The sequence below is a fragment of the Triturus cristatus genome, chromosome 4_1, assembly GCF_964204655.1.
Source record: "Triturus cristatus chromosome 4_1, aTriCri1.1, whole genome shotgun sequence".
NCBI classification, from domain to species: Eukaryota; Metazoa; Chordata; class Amphibia; order Caudata; family Salamandridae; genus Triturus; species Triturus cristatus.
In genome coordinates, this window is record NC_140585.1 from 750,029,349 (window position 1) to 750,049,193 (window position 19,845).

General features: G+C 49.7%; 1 protein-coding gene across 9 annotated transcripts in view; it reads left to right on the forward strand.

Annotated features, from left to right (window-relative positions):
* The window catches only part of SYCP3 (synaptonemal complex protein 3), a 920,669-nt gene that overhangs the window by 615,735 nt on the left and 285,089 nt on the right, over nt 1–19,845 (forward strand). For all 9 annotated transcript variants that reach the window (XM_085653268.1, XM_085653274.1, XM_085653276.1 and 6 more), the window contains one exon: nt 143–260. In XM_085653268.1, coding sequence (XP_085509394.1) covers nt 143–260 — 118 coding nt within the window. The remainder of the gene's footprint in view (nt 1–142; nt 261–19,845) is intronic.

The window sequence follows — 19,845 nt, forward strand, 5'->3', positions numbered from 1 at the left end:
TGTAGGTATATAATATTTTCTAAGACAAATTGTAACTTTTATTCCGGGTTGCTACAATTTTTGCTATCATCACATTTGCTATAATGATATTTGTTGGAGGAGATTGGTCCTAACCTCAACTTCCTTTTATCTACAAATGTAGCTGATATTAGCAAAGCCCTCTTGGCAAAAAGAAAACGATTAGAAATGTATACAAAGGCATCGCTTAAAACCAGTAATCAGAAAATTGAAAGTGTATGGAAAATTCAGCAAGAACAGAGGTATGTGTAATTGTAGATTTTCATACTTTGTTTTATAGTGTACTGCCTTTGGACATTACTTGTTTTACTAAATGAAGATATGCCTAATGTAAAGGAAAGCAGCAAATATTCCAAGACAATGTAAATTTAAAATGTTAAGCTTGTTATAGGAGAATTTTTAATGGTTAGTAGCAGACTTTGATTTGAAAATAAGGCAGCTAGTACAATTTGATTACCACTATTCTGTACATTTCACCTGGTCTGTTTGTGCTCTGGAATGACTTACAGGAGTTTTGTTGGGCATGGAAATCATTTATTATATGAAAACGTTTTGAAAAAAGGCAGAGCAGTGCTTTAGTAATTTCTGTTTTGTTGTTTAACATTGTCGATGCCTAATTAACTAATTGGGAGAGTCGATACACAAGACCGTGGCTGTTTGAGTCTTCGTAAGTCCTTGTGATCTATGTAAGATTTAGTTCAAGGCTAATAAACACAAACCTGCGCTAGACAAGGATTCTTGATTTAAATTTATTTCATGGGTTTATTAAAAAATATAATCATTATAAAAAGTAAAAAGCAATTAGTGAATTAGAAATCAGCTCACTCAAAATAGTCAATGTACTATTCTGCAAGAGGACTAACATAAGGTCTGCCTCTGAAGAAAACCCAAGGAAACGACTGAGTGTAAATCAAACAGACAAACTAATGCAGCGACTGCTTCCAAAGAAATAAGCCAAAAGACCAAGTATAAATCAGCGAACAGTGTGACATAAGGTCTGCTCCTAAAAAGGGCACATAAAGAATTTGCTCTTCCTCAAATCTCCAAAATAGCACAGCTTTTATAAGTCTTCAGGGTACAGAAGCCACATGCATTTCATTGTCTGGTATGATATTACAGGTTTGAGGTAGTAATATTGCAGACATATAAATAAAATCAATATTCTAGAAAATAAGATACTTCTAGAGACACCTACTTCCTAATGTATCCGATTGGTTGCACAATGCATAACTATTTAAGGAAACAAATTAACATTTTATGTAACACAGCAATGCAATTTCTTGATCATCTAATGAATGACTTACACAGAACAGTGGCAGGAAACCTTGGAAAATGACAAAATAGAAGTCATCCTGAACATTGCTTCCTTGAGTGAGCACATATATTATATTACAGACATCACAGCTGAGCCTTTTTGACCGATGATGTGTCTAAAATGGAAAAATGTACAAGCATACAGAGAGAAAGGCTGATTCACATCATATAAACTTGCACTATTATTCTGCAAATATGAATAGCTGTTAATGCAAGCTGAATGTGTCCTTGTAATGCTAACTGAACCACGTCTAAATTTGGCATTATTTTCTCACATGTAAAAACTCCCTTACTGCCCCCCACCCCCAATAGTTTATAACCTGGCATATAGAACACAAATCAAAAATAAACTTATAAAATGATGAAATGCAGGCAGATCTTTAGGCAATAAATATGGGCATTTCGATGAGGGCAGTTGGAGGAATGTTGGCAAATAAAAAGGAGCGACTCATTACGATCAAAAATGTAAAGTTCTTAAAAACTATGAAGCCCCAAAAATTATTCTCAAATCAATTCAGTCTTTTCAAGAGTCAAATTCAAAATTCAGAAATTGCTCCTTCATCAGGATGTTATTTGGTATCACCTATTTAATTTCTTAGTTCTTCTTGCATTTGTCACCCTGAGTGGGACGGGTATGCCCAGACGTGTGTCTCGTGCTCTCCATGCCACTGGAGTCAAGCTAGCCTGGCTGATGAGGGCTGTTACCCCGAAACTGGTCCCAGGATGCTTGTTTCCATTGCAGGGAGGACCTGCCTGGCAGTTCGGGATGGACTGTTGCCATGAGGCACAGGGCCAAGACTGATTTGCATATGGCTGGGTTCAAACTAGAGTGGCATGGAGAGCAATAAAATGGTGGATTTAGGCCCAGATCTCCGTACTGGGGTGAATGTATGACATAGTTCTGCATTCTGTCCATCAATTGTTCTTTTTGCATTTGTCACCCCGAGTGGGACGGGTATGCCCAGACATGGGCCCCCTGCTATCCATGCCACTGGAGTCAAGCTAGCCTGGCTGATGAGGGGTGTTACCCTGAAACTGGTCCCAGGATCCTTGTTCCCAGTCCAGGGAGGGTCTGGTAGTTCGGGCTGGACTGTTCCCATGAGGCACAGGGTCAAGACTGATTTGCATATGGCTGGGTTCAAACTGGAACGGCATGGGGAGCAAAACAACAATGGATTTAGGCCCAGATCTCTGTACTGGGGTGAATGTATGCCATTGTTCTGCATGCTGTCCATCAATTGTTCTTTTTGCATTTGTCACCCAGAGTGGGGCGGGTATGCCCAGACATGGGACCCGTGCTCTCCATGCCTCTGGAGTAAAGCTAGCCTGGCTGATGAGGGGTGTTACCCCCAAACTGGTTCCAGAATGCTTGTTTCCAGTCCAGGGAGGACCTGGCTTGGCAGTTCGGATTGGACTGTTGCCATGAGGCACAGGGTCAAGACTGATTTGCATATGACTGGGTTCAAACTGGAATGGCATGGGGAGCAATAAAATGGTAGATTTAGGCCCAGATCTCCGTACTGGGGTGAATGTATGACATAGTTCTGCATTCTGTCCATCAATTGTTCTTTTTGCATTTGTCACCCCGAGTGGGACGGTATGCCCAGACGTGGGCCCCCTGCTATCCATGCCACTGGAGTCAAGCTAGCCTGGCTGATGAGGGGTGTTACCCTGAAACTGGTCCCAGGATCCTTGTTCCCAGTCCAGGGAGGGCCTGGCAGTTCGGGCTGGACTGTTCCCATGAGGCACAGGGTCAAGACTGATTTGCATATGGCTGGGTTCAAACTGGAACGGCATGGGGAGCAAAACAACAATGGATTTAGGCCCAGATCTCTGTACTGGGGTGAATGTATGCCATTGTTCTGCATGCTGTCCATCAATTGTTCTTTTTGCATTTGTCACCCAGAGTGGGACGGGTATGCCCAGACATGGGACCCATGCTCTCCATGCCTCTGGAGTAAAGCTAGCCTGGCTGATGAGGGGTGTTACCCCAAAACTGGCCCCAGAATGCTTGTTTCCAGTCCAGGGAGGACCTGGCTTGGCAGTTCAGATTGGACTGTTCCCATGAGGCACAGGGTCAAGACTGATTTGCATATGGCTGGGTTCAAACTGGAATGGCATGGGGAGCAAACAAACGATGGATTTAGACCCAGATGTCTGTACTGGGGTGAATGTATGACATTGTTCTGCATTCTGTCCATCAATTGTTCTTTATGACGTTTCTAAGGCAGTTCTCACTTGGAGAAACATTTTGTCTTGAATGGAGCTCTGGCCTTCCCGCCCATGCCACTCCTGCCCGGAGTACTCAAGAAGATCATGAACGACTGGGTCCAAGTCATCCTTGTGGCTACGGACTAGGCATGGAGAGTTTGGTAACCTGAGCTGTGGAACATGACCATCAGTCCTCCGATCATGCTGTCCCTTCGGGAGAGTCATCTGTCGCAGCAGCAGGGCATGTTCCTACTTCTTACATGGAGAATCAGCGGCGACAGTTGATAGCCTGCGACCTTCCGTCTGAAGTCTATGATGTTATCTTGGCAGCCAGGCGTCCCTCTTTCCAAGACAGTTTACACCTGCTGTTGGGCTAAATTTGTAGCATGGTGTTCAGAAACATACATTCATCCCCTTTCTGCTCCTCTTTCTCAGCTGCTGCTGTTTGTTCTAGCCCTCGCCTAGTAGGGCTCCGCTCTGGGCACTCTTAAGAGATGTCTATCTACAATTTCTGCTTTTCTTCAGTTGCAGGATGCAACCTTCCCTTCCCTTTTCCAATCCTCAATGTACATAGGTTTTTGAAACGTATTCAACATATGTTCCCTCTCACTCCCTTCGTTATGCCTCAGTGTGATCTCAATCTCGTCCTCACCTTCCTTATGTGCACTCCCTTTAAGCCTCTACACAATTGTGCACTCAGGCTACTTATCATCAAGACAGACTTTCTTGTGGCAATCACATCGGCCCGGAGGGTCATTGAGCTTCAGGCCTGGTCATCCAAGCCTCCATCTCTTATCATCTACCCAGACATACTGGTGCTTCATACGAGAGCTTCTTTTCTCTCAAAAGTGGTCACTCCATTTCATATAAGCCAGACCATCACTCTGCCTACGATGTATGCTCTGCCTCATCCCTCTAAGAAAGAGGAGCAGCTTCACCTTCTGGACCAAAAGAGATGTTGTTATTCTACCTTGACGCACAAAAGAGTTCCGGGTGGACAACCAACTCTTTGTGGGGTATGTCTGAGTGAAGAAGGCCAGGCTGTGCGGAAGCTGACCACCTCCGATGGATCCTGCTCTGCAACAAAATCTGCTACACATTGGCCAAGAAGCAACCCGTGGAGGGATTGCGTGCTCATTCCACCAGAGTTAAGGCTGCAACCACTGCATTAGCTCGTGGAGTTCTGGTCCTGGATATTTACAAGGCAGCGACATGGGCCTCAATGCACACGTTCACCAAACATTAATGTCTGGACAGTCAGGTCTGTGGAGATAGGCACATTGTCTGTTCAGTCCTGCAGGACTTCCTCGAGTGAAATTGGTTTTCAGACCCACCTCTAGGGAGGTATTGCTTGGGTATCTACTCTAAGGTAGGGAATCTGTGGCTAGAAGTCTCTATCAGATGAACAAGTTAATTACCCTCGGTAGAGACTCTAGCCGCAGATTCCTTATCGACACACTCACCCTCCTCGCTCTGCAGACAGACAACTGGGGACAGGTTACTTTCCTTTCAGAGCCCTAGTTTTCCACACCCGTGGTTAGTGTACTTCGTGGCTCCGCGCTTCTGGCATGGAAAATCGCGAAAAGTAACTGACGTTAGCGCACCTGGTTGGTGCCTATATAAGCACCGTGAACAGAATTTCCGGCATAGACGATGCCAACGACGCCACGCAGAGCAGAATGACGCCACCTAGTGGCGTGCAGGGGTAATGCTCATGAAAAATGTGTGTATCCAGTCTAACACCTGGGGAATATTCTAAGGTAAGGAATCTACTGCTAGATAGAGACCCTACAAGATAAGACATTACCAAAGGTAAGGAACTAGTTCATCACGCCCCTCATGTGTAGCCCAGCGCATGTGTCTTGCCATCATCAGTAGCAGTGATAATGGCGAAGCAAACCTTTTATCTGTTGATTTCCATGATTCATTTTCATCTTGTTTACATCCCAATTGTTTCCAATCTTTCTTTTCCTCATCTGATGCCTCATTCTGCAAATCGTGTTTATCCAGTATTGGGTTATCTTTCATTTATTCATATGCTTGAACCATTCCCTGTCGTCGAACTGGGATCCCATGGTACAATAATCAACCAGTAATATAAAACTATCATAGGCTAGAATGGCCCTAGCCCATCAGTTTAATAGCTTAGCTATGTCCTGGAAACTATAACCAATCAGCTGCTAGCACCTCTAGAACACTCCCAAGAGAGTCTCAGTCCCTCAGATTTCCACCGGCAGTGGTTTCTGAAGGGAGTCTCCCTGAACTCTGCTCAGTTTCTCTCATTTTAATGTTTATTCTTCAACATATTGCTGATATGTCAGACAATAAAGGCCTTTTTCATCCTTGCAAGACCTGTGAAAAGAAGAGAGTCCATGTGGATGATCCACATAAGAACTGCATTAACTACCTCTAGCCAAAGCATGAGGTGAAGGAGTGCAGAATTTGCTGCATTTTCTCTTCAAAAACCCTGAGAGACAGAGAAGGGTGGCTACTATTGTGGCTTCAGAAGACCAAGACTCAGAAGACATCTTCTGAGGAGGACGGTGCCTCCTCTGACAGGAATGAAAAAGGGCTATATCTAAGGAAGGAACGTCAGAGGACGTTTGTCTTTTTTCTTAAGAGACATCTCTATCTGGCCCATCCTCACCTTCTGCCAGGGACAGTGACCACCCTCATACCTCATCTTCTGATTGTATGCGGCACAAATCCTCTTTAAGGTCTCTATCGGCGACAACCTCACCATCGTTGCCGCAATAGTCTGCCACCACCACTCTCTTGTTGTTGAGATCGTCAACGGCAAAGACGACAATACCAGCAGCCATCGGTGGTCTTATCTTGTCGACGAAGGTCCAGCCATCTACTAAGTTCTTGTTGACACCTCCATCGACGACAACACAGTCAACAATCTCTAACGTCTACAATGGTTACATTGACAACGGCTCCGTCCACGATGATGCCATCGACGAATACTCTGTTGACGGTGAGCACTCAGTTGAGCCGCTTCAGCAGGGAAGGTCGTTGCTTTGTGCGGATAGCAGAGCCGGAAAAAAGTAGGAGAAGTGTGGCTCAATGGTTAGAGCGGCAGACCCTGATGCAGAGGTCTGGCCCGGACCAGGGTTCAATTCCCGCCTCAGCGGGTCTTGGGCTCAATTTTCCCGGACCCGATAATTCTCCCCTCGGTGCCTATTCTAATCATGGGTCACACTCTGCAACTCTGGGCAATAGCTTGCTTAATCGCCACAACGGCCCCAACAGCGCTAGGATGCCTGGCTTCACCTTGGGGGTGCCCAGGAGTGGGCACTTCACAGGGAAAGGCCAGGAAGGGTTCCACAGCGGTATGTGCACAGCGCCTGAGAGACCCTTTCGGGGGTGTGCGGAGCGCTATATAAATGCACTACATTTACGGTGGTCCCATCGTCGACGACTATACCGTCCACGCCTCCACCGATGATGATGAAGATTACCAAGATCTCTAGTACATCTATCTGTCCTGAGATCACCTCACCTACAAAGATTTCACCTCTTCCACTGAGCCATTTAGTGGATATTGAGGACTCTGATAATGAGGGAGGTCTTTTTGGTCCAGCTTACAGCTCTTCTTAGCTGAACGTGAAGTATCAGGAGGAAGATGAGGAATATGAAGAGGGGCAATACTTCCAGTAGTAATCTCCTCCGCCTCCAAGGTACTGTAAGCCAAGAGGTTACTATTTCGACCTCCGCAACGAAGCGGAACACTGCACATTTTCCTACGTCTTTGGTGCAGGATCTTTAGGCCATGCTTTCTGACTATTGCAGACATTTTCCATAGCCCCCTAAAAAGCAACCCCCAGCTACCCTTCTGGCTCCACCATGTCTTCCACCGCCAGTTACACCTAGAATGATGCCTCAGTCCCATGTACGGCTCCACCCAGAGAAAGAAGGAGAAACTCTGGATAGTCATCCACCTCTGGACGAATGGGGCAACTACGTAATCCCAACTCCGTCTCCACCTCGTCACACTGATTCACCTCCAGAGGATATTGGGGGTTTCCATGGAGGGAGCCACAGGAGACCTTCCAATGTCAATGAAGCAGTCTGACTGCTTCCATTACGATTTCATGGAACAAACCAGAAAACAGGTATGCTCCATACCGATAGTGGACTACATTTGGGAGGAGGGAGTGAAGATAATGAAAAACTCGGTTACTGTTTCAGCTTCCTTCCACGAATAGACAAGAAGTACAGAGTGCCCGAGGACTCCCCATCCTGTTAGACAGGGCACCCCAAGCCGGACTCTGTAATCTCTCAGGCAGTGCAGAGGAAGTCAAAAAATGCATCTAAGCCTTTTTCCACTCCACAGGACAAAAGGGCTCTGTCTAGATACCATAGGGAAAATATTTTCCACTGTGTCCGCAATTACGGTGCAAGCAGCCAAATCCCTCACTATTCTTTGCCACTATGACTGTCAGATGTGGTCTGATATAGGAGATATCATTAACCTCCTTCCTTAAGAAGAAAAGAAAATCTTACTGGAGGGTGAGCTAACATCGTCCGAAATCATAGACTGTGCCATGGACATTGCTTCCACAGGCTTCTGTCAACTGGCGGGCGTAGTTGTGTTACAATGCCAAGGGTGGCTAAAGGCAACCACTTTTTGTCCTGAGTTCCAAATCCAAAATTCTGGACATGGCTTACAATGATGACACACTATATGGCAAGCACATCGACGAGGCTCTCCTTGCCATCAAGACAGACGGCCCTGGGTTCTCCTTATACAAGGGCAGATACCATCGCTCACAGCCCTACCAATAATAACTGCCACAGTACAGAACAGGATACCAGCAACAATCGTATAGGCAATCCTCTAAAGCTGGTTTAGCCAAATAAGGGCCTAACAGACGACTGCCCTCTCAGAGCTGTGACGCAAGTCGCAAACAGTGTCCTTCTCCAGGTACAAACTGTGACATCCTCTCAACCCGTTTTTGCAAAAATGTCCCATTTCCTTACTCACTGCCATGCCATCACCTCAGACAGAGGGATATGGACATTGTCACCTATGGCCATACCTTGGAGTTTACACAAAGACCTCCACCAAAGGAGCCCCTCCCCTTGTCTTCACTTATTGCAAAAAGAAGCTCTCTTAATGCTCTCAAAAGGGGCAATAGAGGAGGTCCCAACAACAGACAAAGGAAAAGGATTCTACTCATGTGTTTTCCTCATCCGCAAGAAATCAGGGGATTGGAGACCAATCCTAGATCTCAGGAAATTCCTCCGCAAGCAAGCCTTCCAGATGATAACTCTCTGCGACATTCTTCCGCGCCTCGACAAGGGAAATTTCATAACCTCTCTAGACCTAGAAGATACTTACTTCCATATTCCCATCCATCTCAGACACCGCAAATATCTTAGCTTCACAGTAGCTGGTACCCATTATCAAATCAAGGTCCTACCCTTCCGTCTAAAGTTGGTCCTCTGATATTTACGAAAAGCATGGCACCAGTAGCGGCGGCTCTCAAAAAACAAGGTCATCAGGTATCCCCTTAGCTAGACAACTGGCTACTAAAAGCCCCAACATCAGGTCAAGCTACCAACGCATCAGAAGCTTGCCTCTTCTTGTTTCGCAAGCTAGGCCTCTCTGTCAATTGGCTAAAGGCCCCCACCGCACCTCAATCAGACCGTTTCGTTCCTGGGAGCCTATCTCAACACCATACAGAACAAAGCCTTCCTCTCCCAAGAATGGCAAACAACATTGGCTTGTTTAGCTTAAAGCATTGGAAGAAGCCAGTGCGTTTCTGAGAGACTGTTCAAGGTGCTCCTAGGCATGATCTCCTCAGCTGTAAGCTTGGTTCCCTTGGCATAGCCTTTAGATGAGACCTTTGCAAGAAAAGTTACTAATCCAGTGGATCCAGGCAGAAGGGTTCTTCGAGGACTTGATCTCTATCTCCCCTTGGATGTTACCCATGCTGGCATACCACATCTCTCTTAAGGCCTCACGTTTCTAACACTAGTGCCCGATTTTATCATCACTACAGACGTCTCCATGGAGGACTGAGGAGGCCACATGCAAGACCTTCAAATCCAGGGACGGTGGTCGACAATTTTGAAATCCCTGTACATCATTAGCTTGGAGCTCAAAGCCATTTTTCTCACCCTGCAAGCCTTCCTCCAAAGGATCGCAAACTCCTCGATTCTGGTTCATACCGACACTACTACCAGCATGTATTATATCAACAAACAGGGAGGAACACAATTACACAATTTCTAATGTTAAATCAGGAAGCTCAAGGGCTTTGGGATTGACTCACAGCTCAGAAGATATTGCTAAATGCCGAACATCTGTCTGGAGTCCACAATACACTTGCAAACGCCCTGAGCAGGACAGCTGCCACTAGTGGGAACCCGACCAACGACAACTGAGCAGGATATTCTCAGTGTGGGGAAAACCAGTGCTGTATCTCTTCATGATGGAAACCAATATGAAATGCTGGTTTTACACCAGTCGATTTCCTCTTCCAGGGTTGTGGGGGAATGCCCTTTAGATACGCTGGTCCGAGATTTATGCGTGCCCTTTTCCCCTTTGTCCTGCTGAATCCCAGAGTCCTTGCCAAGATGAAGGTGGAGCATTGTCGCTTCTCCTCCTTTCAGAGACCTAGCCCATTCGCCTCCTACCAATGCACCTAAGTGGCCCAGACAACACTGGTTTTTGGAGCTTCTCCTTTCAGAGACCAAGCCCTTTCGCCTCCTACCACCATCGTCTCGTCTGACTCGGAGCAAAGGTCAGATATGTCACCCTAATCCAGCCTTTCTTCACTTGCACGCATGGCTCCTGAGTTCAACAAATTTAGGAATGTAAACCTCATGCAAGAATGCAGGGATATCCTCTTCAAATCTGGAGCAGAAGGCACCAATAAGACTTACAGGTTGAAGTGGGGTAGATTTTGTCACTGGTGTCAGTAGAGCAAATTACATCCATTCCATGCCTTTCCTGAGCTGATCTTACTTTGCCTTCTCTCCCTGGCCAAGTCAGGCCTAGTTTACTCTTCAGTGAAGGTTCACCTTGCGACAATATCAAGGTACAGACGTTCTTTACAAACATTATCTCTCTGTTCCAGAAAGCTCGTGAAACGATTTATAAAAGGACTGTTCAGAGCCTTCCCGCCGGTGCGGCCTCCTCCTCGAGAAAAGCAACTTAATATGGTCCTTTCACAGTTGATGAAGCAGCCTTTCGAGCCTATCTATCGGGCTGAATTAAAATTTCTCACATGTAAAGTTGCTGTTCTCTTCACATCTACCAGAAGGGTCAGTGAGATACAGGCATTTACCACTCAGGAACCCTTTTTACGCTTCACGGATGAGTTTGTGCTTCCTAGAACGAACCCAAGATTCATCCCAATTTCACCTTAACAAGCTTGTCATTCGACCTTTTTCCCTAACCCAGCCACACTGACTGAACAGGCTCTGCACACTTTGGACATTAAAAGTTGCCTCAAATTCTATTTGCAAAGAACTAAGAACATTTGCAAAATGGACCAGTTATTTGTAGCCTACGGTCCAGGTTGTCAAGGCTCAGCAATAAGAAAACAAACCCTCGTGAGATGGATCTCAGCGACAATTCAACTTTCATATAAACACAACAAGAAAGGCAGTGGTGGCAAGACCAGTAGCACATCAATCCTATCAATAGACAAGTAAGTTCCTGTTAATAACCAATTCAAACTCTTGGTGCGTCTCGAGAACACAAAGACATCCCACTACCCAAAGATGTCACTGCACGGAAATTCTTAAGAGCTTCCGTGTTACTAGAACAAAAAACACTGTGTCTCGGCACTCTAAATGTCCATAATCTAGTCTTTGATAGTCAACAAAACAGTCGTAGCACTTTTTTTGAGACTGCCCACAGCTAGGTAAAGCTTCCAATAAATAATTTCTTAAATCGTTTGCCAAGAATTTTAAATTTTAATTATCTGATTACGCACTGTAACTTTTTCACGGCTTAAGACACTGGGTCCTTCCACTACTCTGAGTAAAGAATCGTATCAGTTAGAAGTACGTCAAAATATGCAAAAAATCCTTAAAACACTAAGTCCTTCCGCTACTCTAAGTAGAGAGTATTGGCCATTAAAAGTGCGTAAAGATGCAAAAGAATCCTACTACGTGTCCGAGTTGTTCTCGTTGCTATGTAGACTGGAAATTTATTTCAGATTTAGAATATTTGAATAAACTAGAAAAACTCACACCGAAGAGAAGGATCAATACGGGCCAGGGTTGAGAATGGACTGCGTCTATTATTGACTTAGACAGTATTTTTTAGAAAGAAATTATTTATTGGAAGCTTTACCTGGCTGTGGGCAGTCTCAGAAATAGTGCTAAGACTGTTTTGTTGACTATCAAAGACTAGTTTATGGAATTTAGAGTGCCGAGACACAGTGTTTTTTGTGACAATTCAGCGTTGTCATACCAAGGCAGGGAAACATCTGGCGAAGAAAGCTAAAGCCCAATAAACAAGAGCAGTGTCCACTTCAGCGGTTCTGTTGCAGGCATCCCAATAGAGAAGATTTGCTTTGCTGCCAAGTGGAAAAGCATCCGCACGTTCACACAGCATGTGAGAGGCTGGCTTAGTATATGGTGCTCACTTATGTAAGTGTAGCACCCTCCACTAATCCAGACTACCCTTATGGTGACTTTAGTGGTCTTAGACAACCTTAGAAAGCTCTCTAAGTGGTAGCTGTGGAGAGCAGCCTTCAGGCTTCGTCCAGAAAGAGTGTAAAACAGTTTGTTTTACCAGTACTTAATCCTATGGTATAGGTTGTGAAAAAGAATCACAGAGTGTAGTTATAAAAATAGTAAGTTTTTTTACAAACAATCACTAACACAATGTATTTCCTCCTACCCAGAGATATAAACACAATACACACAATACTTAGGAAATAGAACACGTACGTAGCACAAATACACAGTGGTCTCCTGGGGGAGACCAAACCATATTCTAAAATAGTGGAATGCGAACCATGACTCAAGTCAAGAATGGACCCAGAAGATGTAGAAGAGCCGGGGACGCAAAGAACCACCTTAGGTGAGTATATAGGAACTCCACGGAGATTGTTTGTGGGAACAAGACAGCGTGCTCAATGTTGGTCGGTAGGTAAGTCACAGTTGCAATTTTAAAGAAGGACCCTTCCCATTCTACCCTGAAGAAAGCCTGTGGAAGATTGAAGGTTGGAGAGTCACCCCACCCATGGATACCCCAGGAACCACGATACCTACACCAGGGAAGCCGGGTGCATCTGTGTCGAGTGACATCGGAAACCGCTGTGGACCAAAATGGAGGACTTCAGGAAAGATGCCACTGGAGAAGAAGGCGAAGAAGTCCGGTGGAACCCAAAAGTGGATTGAAGATGAGAGGTACCTGCAAGCAGAGGGGACAGAGTCAATGCCACTCAGGAGTGACCATGAGTCACGGAAGACGAATGCCCATTGATGTTGGAGATGCAGGAGAGGTTGACGGTGCCCTTGTTGCAGCTGTGCGGACCAGGTGATGCTGTAGGAGACCAGAAACCGTTCATGAGCTGTACCACGTCAGATGTCGAGAGCCAAGGGGTCAGTGTCTCGCAGGGGCACCAACAAGCCTTGGCAGCAGCTAAGAATGTAGTTGATGAAAAAGGTGCAGTGTCTGGACCACAAGGTGCAAGTGACTAACCACGAGCAGGTAAGTCAGAGCAGCCCCGAACAAGCAGGGGAGCCAACTGAAGCCCAAGAAGACCCTCAAGAGGACCCACAGGCCAGAGGAACAGAAGTCGCAAGAGAACATCAAGCAGCTCACCAATGAAGAAGGCCCACGGTGCAGAGGAAGCTGTAAGAGCTAATATCTTGGCTGCAGAAGTTGCTTGCGGTTGGAGATTCTTGGAGGCCGAAGATCTCTGAAGGAAAGAGTCAACAAGCCTTGGCAGCAGCATGTCGATGCGGTGCACAGGGTTCTGTTCCACCACTTGAGATGAGAGATTCTGGCTTCAAACTCGGTATGAAGATGGTGTAGACATCGAGGGAGTTGCATAACCACCACCTGTGTTGGTGAGCCTTTCGGAATCTGTGGGAACCCAGGATCAGCAGACTGGTCAGCTGCGTTGTGGTGCCTGCAGATGCAGGGTTCTGACTCCTTCACTCCAAGGGAGATTCCTTTGGGTGTTTTAAATGTCCACAGGCCTGGTGAGAACTTGAATGGAGCATGGCACAGACGTTTCAGAAGACCAGCAGAACGACGAGACCAGGAGCAGCAGGAATCTTCCCCGTTGCAGTCTTGATTCCCAAAGTGAAGTCCAGCGAAGTTCAGAGTGTCTAGACAGTCAAAGTTGAAGTGTTGTATGATCTGAATCTTGTCCCATAGGACCCACCCACAAGTAAGCCCTTAAGTACCCTTAGGAAAGGGTTGGGATGATTCAGGGGTCCTTCCCAGAGGAGGGACTGGACAGTGGGGAGGATACTTCCATGTACTTTGTCCAGTTGCGCACCAGAGCGAGAGCCAATGGCTGCTTGAACTGGTTTGAACTGGAGTAGGCAAGGAGGACACCCGATGTGCCCTTAAAGTAGTGTCAGTGGCGCTGGCAAGCACCCCCACCCTGCCTCAATACACTAAACCCTGTCTGGGAGGTGGTCACACCTCTCTGTTGCAGGATATCTATTGTTCTGCTTTCCCCTGCTCAAGCTTGGTTCAGCAGCAGGAGGGCAGAAACATGTCTCTGTCCGGCAGCAGCCCTAACTTGCTGTCCGGTTCTGGAAGACTGGTACCGGCAGTACTGAGGGCCTCCCGGAGGAGCTTTACAGTGCATTAAATCATACCTCCCACAATAGTGTGGGGGTATGATTCAAACATGTTCGATACCAAACATGACCGGGTTCATTACAGCCAGTTTAGAGGGGGCCATCGCGTAATGACGCATGGCCACTCTATATGTTATAATGTCTGATGCACTTACAACCCAGGAGAATGGACTCCGAAGGTTGTAGGGGTACCTGCTCATGCAGGGGCACCCTCACACTTAGAACCGATAACCCTGCCTTCAGGATGGAAAGGCCTGCCTTTGGGGTGACTTATAGGTTTAAGTGTAGTGACCTTAGATATAAGAAAACCTATATCTGTCATAAGTGGTGCTAACACCCGCTTACAGAGGCTGCAATGGTAGACCTGGAGTCACAACTTGAGTGGTCTCTCATGGGTGGCATAATACAGGCTTCAGCCCATGGGAGATCCCTGGTGTACCTATGCCCTGGGTACCTTAGTAACATATACTAGGGACTTTTCAGGGTACACCAGTAGCCAATCTGGAGTGTACCTAAGTACTCACCATGTTCAATTCAAGAAAAAAGCACAGAGACTGGGGTCCTGATTAGCAGGATCCCAGTCAGATTAGAAAGAAAAACATAATGACATCAGAAAAAAGTGGGGGTAATCATACAGAAGGGTCCTACTTTCCTACACAGCACTACTGCCTGGAATCAAAGCAGTGTAGTGACTCAGCTGTGGGACAGGTGGTACCATGACACCTATTCCAATAAGGTGAGCCTCTTTAAGTAGAGGTGTCTTTTTCTCTTTATAAGCGCATTATGACGATGTTTGCATGTTTGCGTAGGTATTTGGAAGTATTTCTATCTTTACACTCTTTTAATGCATTACTTGTAAATGTATATTAATGTTACCCACCATCCACTAAGAGTACTTACAATTATCTTGATACTGCTTGCTATTCTGATTCAAGCTGTGAATATATGAAAGATACCCCAATTCCGGATAAGAAAATAAGTTACTTACCTGTAACTGCAGTTATCCAGTATTGTTATCTTTCATAGATTCATATGGGACCCGCCCAGCTCCCTGGAGAGGCTCCCCTTATGTCTGGGATATTGCTTCCACTTGTGCCACAATCTAGCAGCTGATAGGTTATAGTTGAAGTTTGGTCCTATTTTAAAAAGGACATAGATAGGCTATTAAACTGATGGCCTAGGGCCATTCTAGCCTTTGATAGTTTTATATTACTGCGTGAATATGGTACCGTGGGACTCCCAATTCAACGACAGGGAATGATTCAAGCATATGAATCTATGAAAGATACCAATACTGGTTAACTGCAGTTACAGGTAAGCAACTTACTTTCAATTCTTCCATAGTTTGCATTGTCATGGAAAGAAAAGCGTTTACAGTTTCAGCATCTGAATCATCTGCTTCTGAATTGTCAAATGGAGTTGGTAACATTGTAGACATAAGGGAGGGCGCTAGGTGGCGCACGACAAGATGGCCGCACCGATGTGAGGCTCCCGATGCTTGACCCCTCGCATCCGGCTTTTATCCGTGTCCCGCCGTCCTAGCGGCGATCTGGCGGTCCCTACCTGCAGCGGGACAGAGGAACCACACTCGGTGGAACATTTGGCCGCCTTCCTGCTCCCGAGCCCGAGTTCTGCCGCCCCTTGCTGAGAGGCCGCGAGAGCAGCGGCTGACTGGTGCTGTGCCTGGCGCTAGATCCTACGCGAGCCCCGCGGCGCCAGCGGGAGACACAGGCCGCGTGGTTGACGGCGGCTGGCCGCACATCACGGGACCCAGGGGCGCCCCCGGAGCCATCTGACGCTGTTGCTGGCTGGGTGGGGAGCCTGCCTCGCCCCACGGGCCGCTGCGGGGACCCTGCGTGGCTGGGGGGCCCCTGAGTCTATGGTGGTGAAGTAAGGACTGAAACCGCAGTGGGAACGATACAACAGGTGGCCTGTGACGCGGCTGGGTGACGGCGAGAGGTGCGGACCTGTGTGGGCGGCCCCGGTGGGCCATGCCGGCCCCGGCTCCTGACTCCTGCCCCCACAGCACCCGAGGACTGGCGCTGGAGGCGACTGGACGGAGGCCTCGTGGAGGGCCGCGGACGTGCTCACACCGCGAGTGCCGGCCTACGCAGCTGGTGGGAGAGCCCATCTCCAGTTGCCGGCCATTGGACCCCCCTCCCCCGCCGCCACTGGTTGGGGCCTGCCGCTGCTGGCCACGGGGCGCCCTGTTCCCTTCCCCCACCTGGAGGGGTCCTGCTGAGGCCCGAGGCCGGGAGCGCTGAAGGGGTGCGCCGGTGGGCCCGTTGTGGGTGCTGGACCTGGCACGGGACTTGCGCTGACGGCGCCTGTGAGAGGGGGCAACGTTGGTCTGGCTCTGCAGCGGGTCGGCGGCATCCTTGGTGGACCCCTGGCCTCCCCCTGTGAGGAGACGACGGCACTTCTTCTCCTTCTCCTTCCTCTCGGCCCCGGCCTCACACGGGCCGGTCGCTTGGACGCTGGGAGAGGCTGGCCGAAGATTCGCCCTACAGCGCCTAGACACCGGCGCGCACTTCACGAGGGCAACCATGGGCAAAGACAGGGGCGCCAAGTCGACGGCCGCGCCCCACCAGACCAAAATCGACCGCTTCACGACCTCTGACCCCCCGGGCACGGGCGGGGAGGCGGCACCGACTCCTGGCACGGACCTTGCCGCCATATTGCAGGCCATCACTGCCTCCCGTACGTCCCTCGAGGGGATGGTCGGAGAGGTGAAGGTGGACGTCGCGCTACTGCGACAGGACCTTCGTAATGCCACGGCCCGAATCACCGAGACGGAGTCCCGGATTTCGACGGCGGAGGACGACATTCGACAGCTCCAAGACCAGGTTCGGGAGCTCACGACCCATTCTAAAGAGTTGCATCGGCGGGCGGAGGATGCCGAAAATCGGGCCCGCCGCAACAACCTCCGCCTGGTGGGATTTCCGGAGGGGGTTGAATCTGGCCGCACCGACGACTTCCTGGAGAAGTGGTTCAAGTCTTGGATGCCGGCGGCCAGCTTGTCCACCTGGTTTGTAATAGAACGGGCGCATCGGTCATTGGCCGCCAAGCCTCCTGTGGGGGCCCCCCCGCGCCCCTTCATCTTGCGGATCCTCAACTTTCGAGACAGAGACGCTATACTGAGGGAGGCGCGGGTGCAGGCTCCCTTGAGCTTCAACAACCACAACATCATGGTTTTCCCAGACTACACCCGGGAGGTCCAGGAGCAACGCCGCTCGTACCTAGAGGTTAAGCACAAGATGCGCTCCCTGGGTCTCAGCTATCAGCTTCAATTCCCAGCACGCCTCCGCGTTGTTTTCCAGAGTAAGACCCTGTTTTTTGACACTCCCCGGGCGGCCTGGACTTGGCTCACCGAAGAACGCCCGCTACAACAGGCCGGGCGGGCATCACCGGCTCGGCGGCCTTCGGGCCAGGATGCGGCCGGGCTCCGGCGCCCGAGCCGCAGGCGGCGCACGCGATCCCGGCGGCCCCGGGGGGGGGCTGGTGGCTGGGCCTCGCTCCGCAAGCGCATCGGGGATGAGACTGAGGGACTCCTCCGCCTCCTCCGGGACGTCCTCCCAGGCGGCTGGGGGCCTCGGGCGCCAGTCGGCCCGTCTGCTGGACCCGTCCCTGACCCCCCTCCCCGCGCCAGTGGCCCTTTCTGATCTCTCCCGCAGCCCGGCTCTATGACTCTTCTTTGTCCTCTGTTTCGGCGGGGGGTTCGGCGGCCTGGTCCCGTTGCCGGGACCTCTACTACGGACCTAGATTCAGCGGCTTCCCGCTCATGTGTAGCACTCTAGGACCAGACACTCGCATCCGTACTTCTGGAGGGGTCCACCACGCTCTTGACACCCGAGCGCTTCGCTTGGGACCTTGTAGTTGCTGTTAAAGTTAGGGCGACAGATGCTTCAGTTCTCGAAGTGTAGGGTGGGGGGTGTGGGGTTGGGGGGGGGGTTTGTTCTGGTGGTTGTTCCTCTTAGGGAGGGTGATTCCTTTAGTTTGGGTCTGTTTTTTCTTAGCCGCGTCACACAGCAGTTCCCTGCGTGCGCTACTGCAGAGCTCCGCACTGACATTCACATGCGCTCCACTTGCACCCGCTCTCCGCTTGGCCTCCCTGGCTCCCTTTCGCTTGTCATTTGCTCTCCCCGTGGTGCCTGGGCGATCCTCCTCTTCTCCCTGCGCGTCGGCGCGGCCTTGGGTCCTCCCGGCGCCCCCCTGGGTGTTCGATCCCGCGGCGTACTATGCCCGTTGCTTCCATGACTGACTTGGCCCCCGGGGCTCGGCTGCGTATACTATCCTGGAATGTGAACGGCCTGTTGGATAGGCTCAAACGCACTGCAGTCCTTAAATATGCTCAATGCATGGGGGCCGACGTGCTCCTCCTTCAGGAGACCCATCTTCTTGGGGAAAAATGCCCTTTCCTGGCGCGTTATGGGTACGATCGGGTGTGGCATTCAGGGTTTGCCCGTGGCTCCCGCGGAGTGGCGGTCCTGCTGCGCCGCTCTTTCCCCTTCGTCCTTACACGGGTGACCCACGATCCTCAGGGAACCGGGATTGCTATTTGCGGCACGCTGGATGGTAGACCGATCAGCTTCCTATCGCTCTATGCGCCGCCCTCGGGACTGTCGCAGGCTTTATCCCACGCTGCTTCTCTGTTGGCCACGCTCCCGGGGGGCACTGTTGTCCTTGGGGGAGATTTTAATGCCGTCTCGGCCCCTCGGCTGGATTCGTCGGGACCGATTTCGGAGTCCCGCGCGGCCCGAGCGCGGCAGCTGGCGGGCTGGGCCGAGGCCCAGGGCCTCTGCGACGCCTGGAGGCTCTGGCATCCTCATGCTCGGCAGTACACTCACACTTCGGCCGCTCACCATTCTCACGCCCGCATTGATATGATCTTTGTCCCTCCCGCCGAATGCGGGGGTGTCCAGACGTCCGCATCCTCCCCAGGGGGATTTCGGATCACTCGCCGGTCCTCCTGGGCCTAGGTCCTCCGCCGCATACGGCCCGTCCAGTGTGGCGGTTTAGCGCCTGGTTCCTCCAGGACAAGGCGCTGCGCAAGGCGGTGGGCATCGAGCTTACTCAATACTATTCCACTAATGAGGGCTCGGTCTCGTCGGCAGGTACCCTGTGGGAGGCCTGCAAGGCAACCATTAGAGGGGCGGCTAAGGCGCATGTGGTGCGGCACTGCCAGTCGCGGCTGCAACAGCTCACTGCCTGCGAGGCCCGGGCGCTACGGATGGAGCAGTCTCTCTCTGCGCACGATGACCCGGCGATGACCCGGCAGCTGAGGCTCCTTCGCCAGGAGATTTGTCAGCGGTCCCTCGAGGCAGCCAAACTCCTCTGGCAGTCCTCGGTGGCAAGGGTGTATGGTTGGGGTGACAAGAACGGCGTGCTGTTACACCGCCTGGCTACCTACCCCAGGGCGTCGTGTATCATTCCGGCGGTCACCGATTCCTCGGGTGTGCTCCGGTCCTCCTCTGTGGAGATGGCGGCTGCTTTTGCCCAGTTCTACTC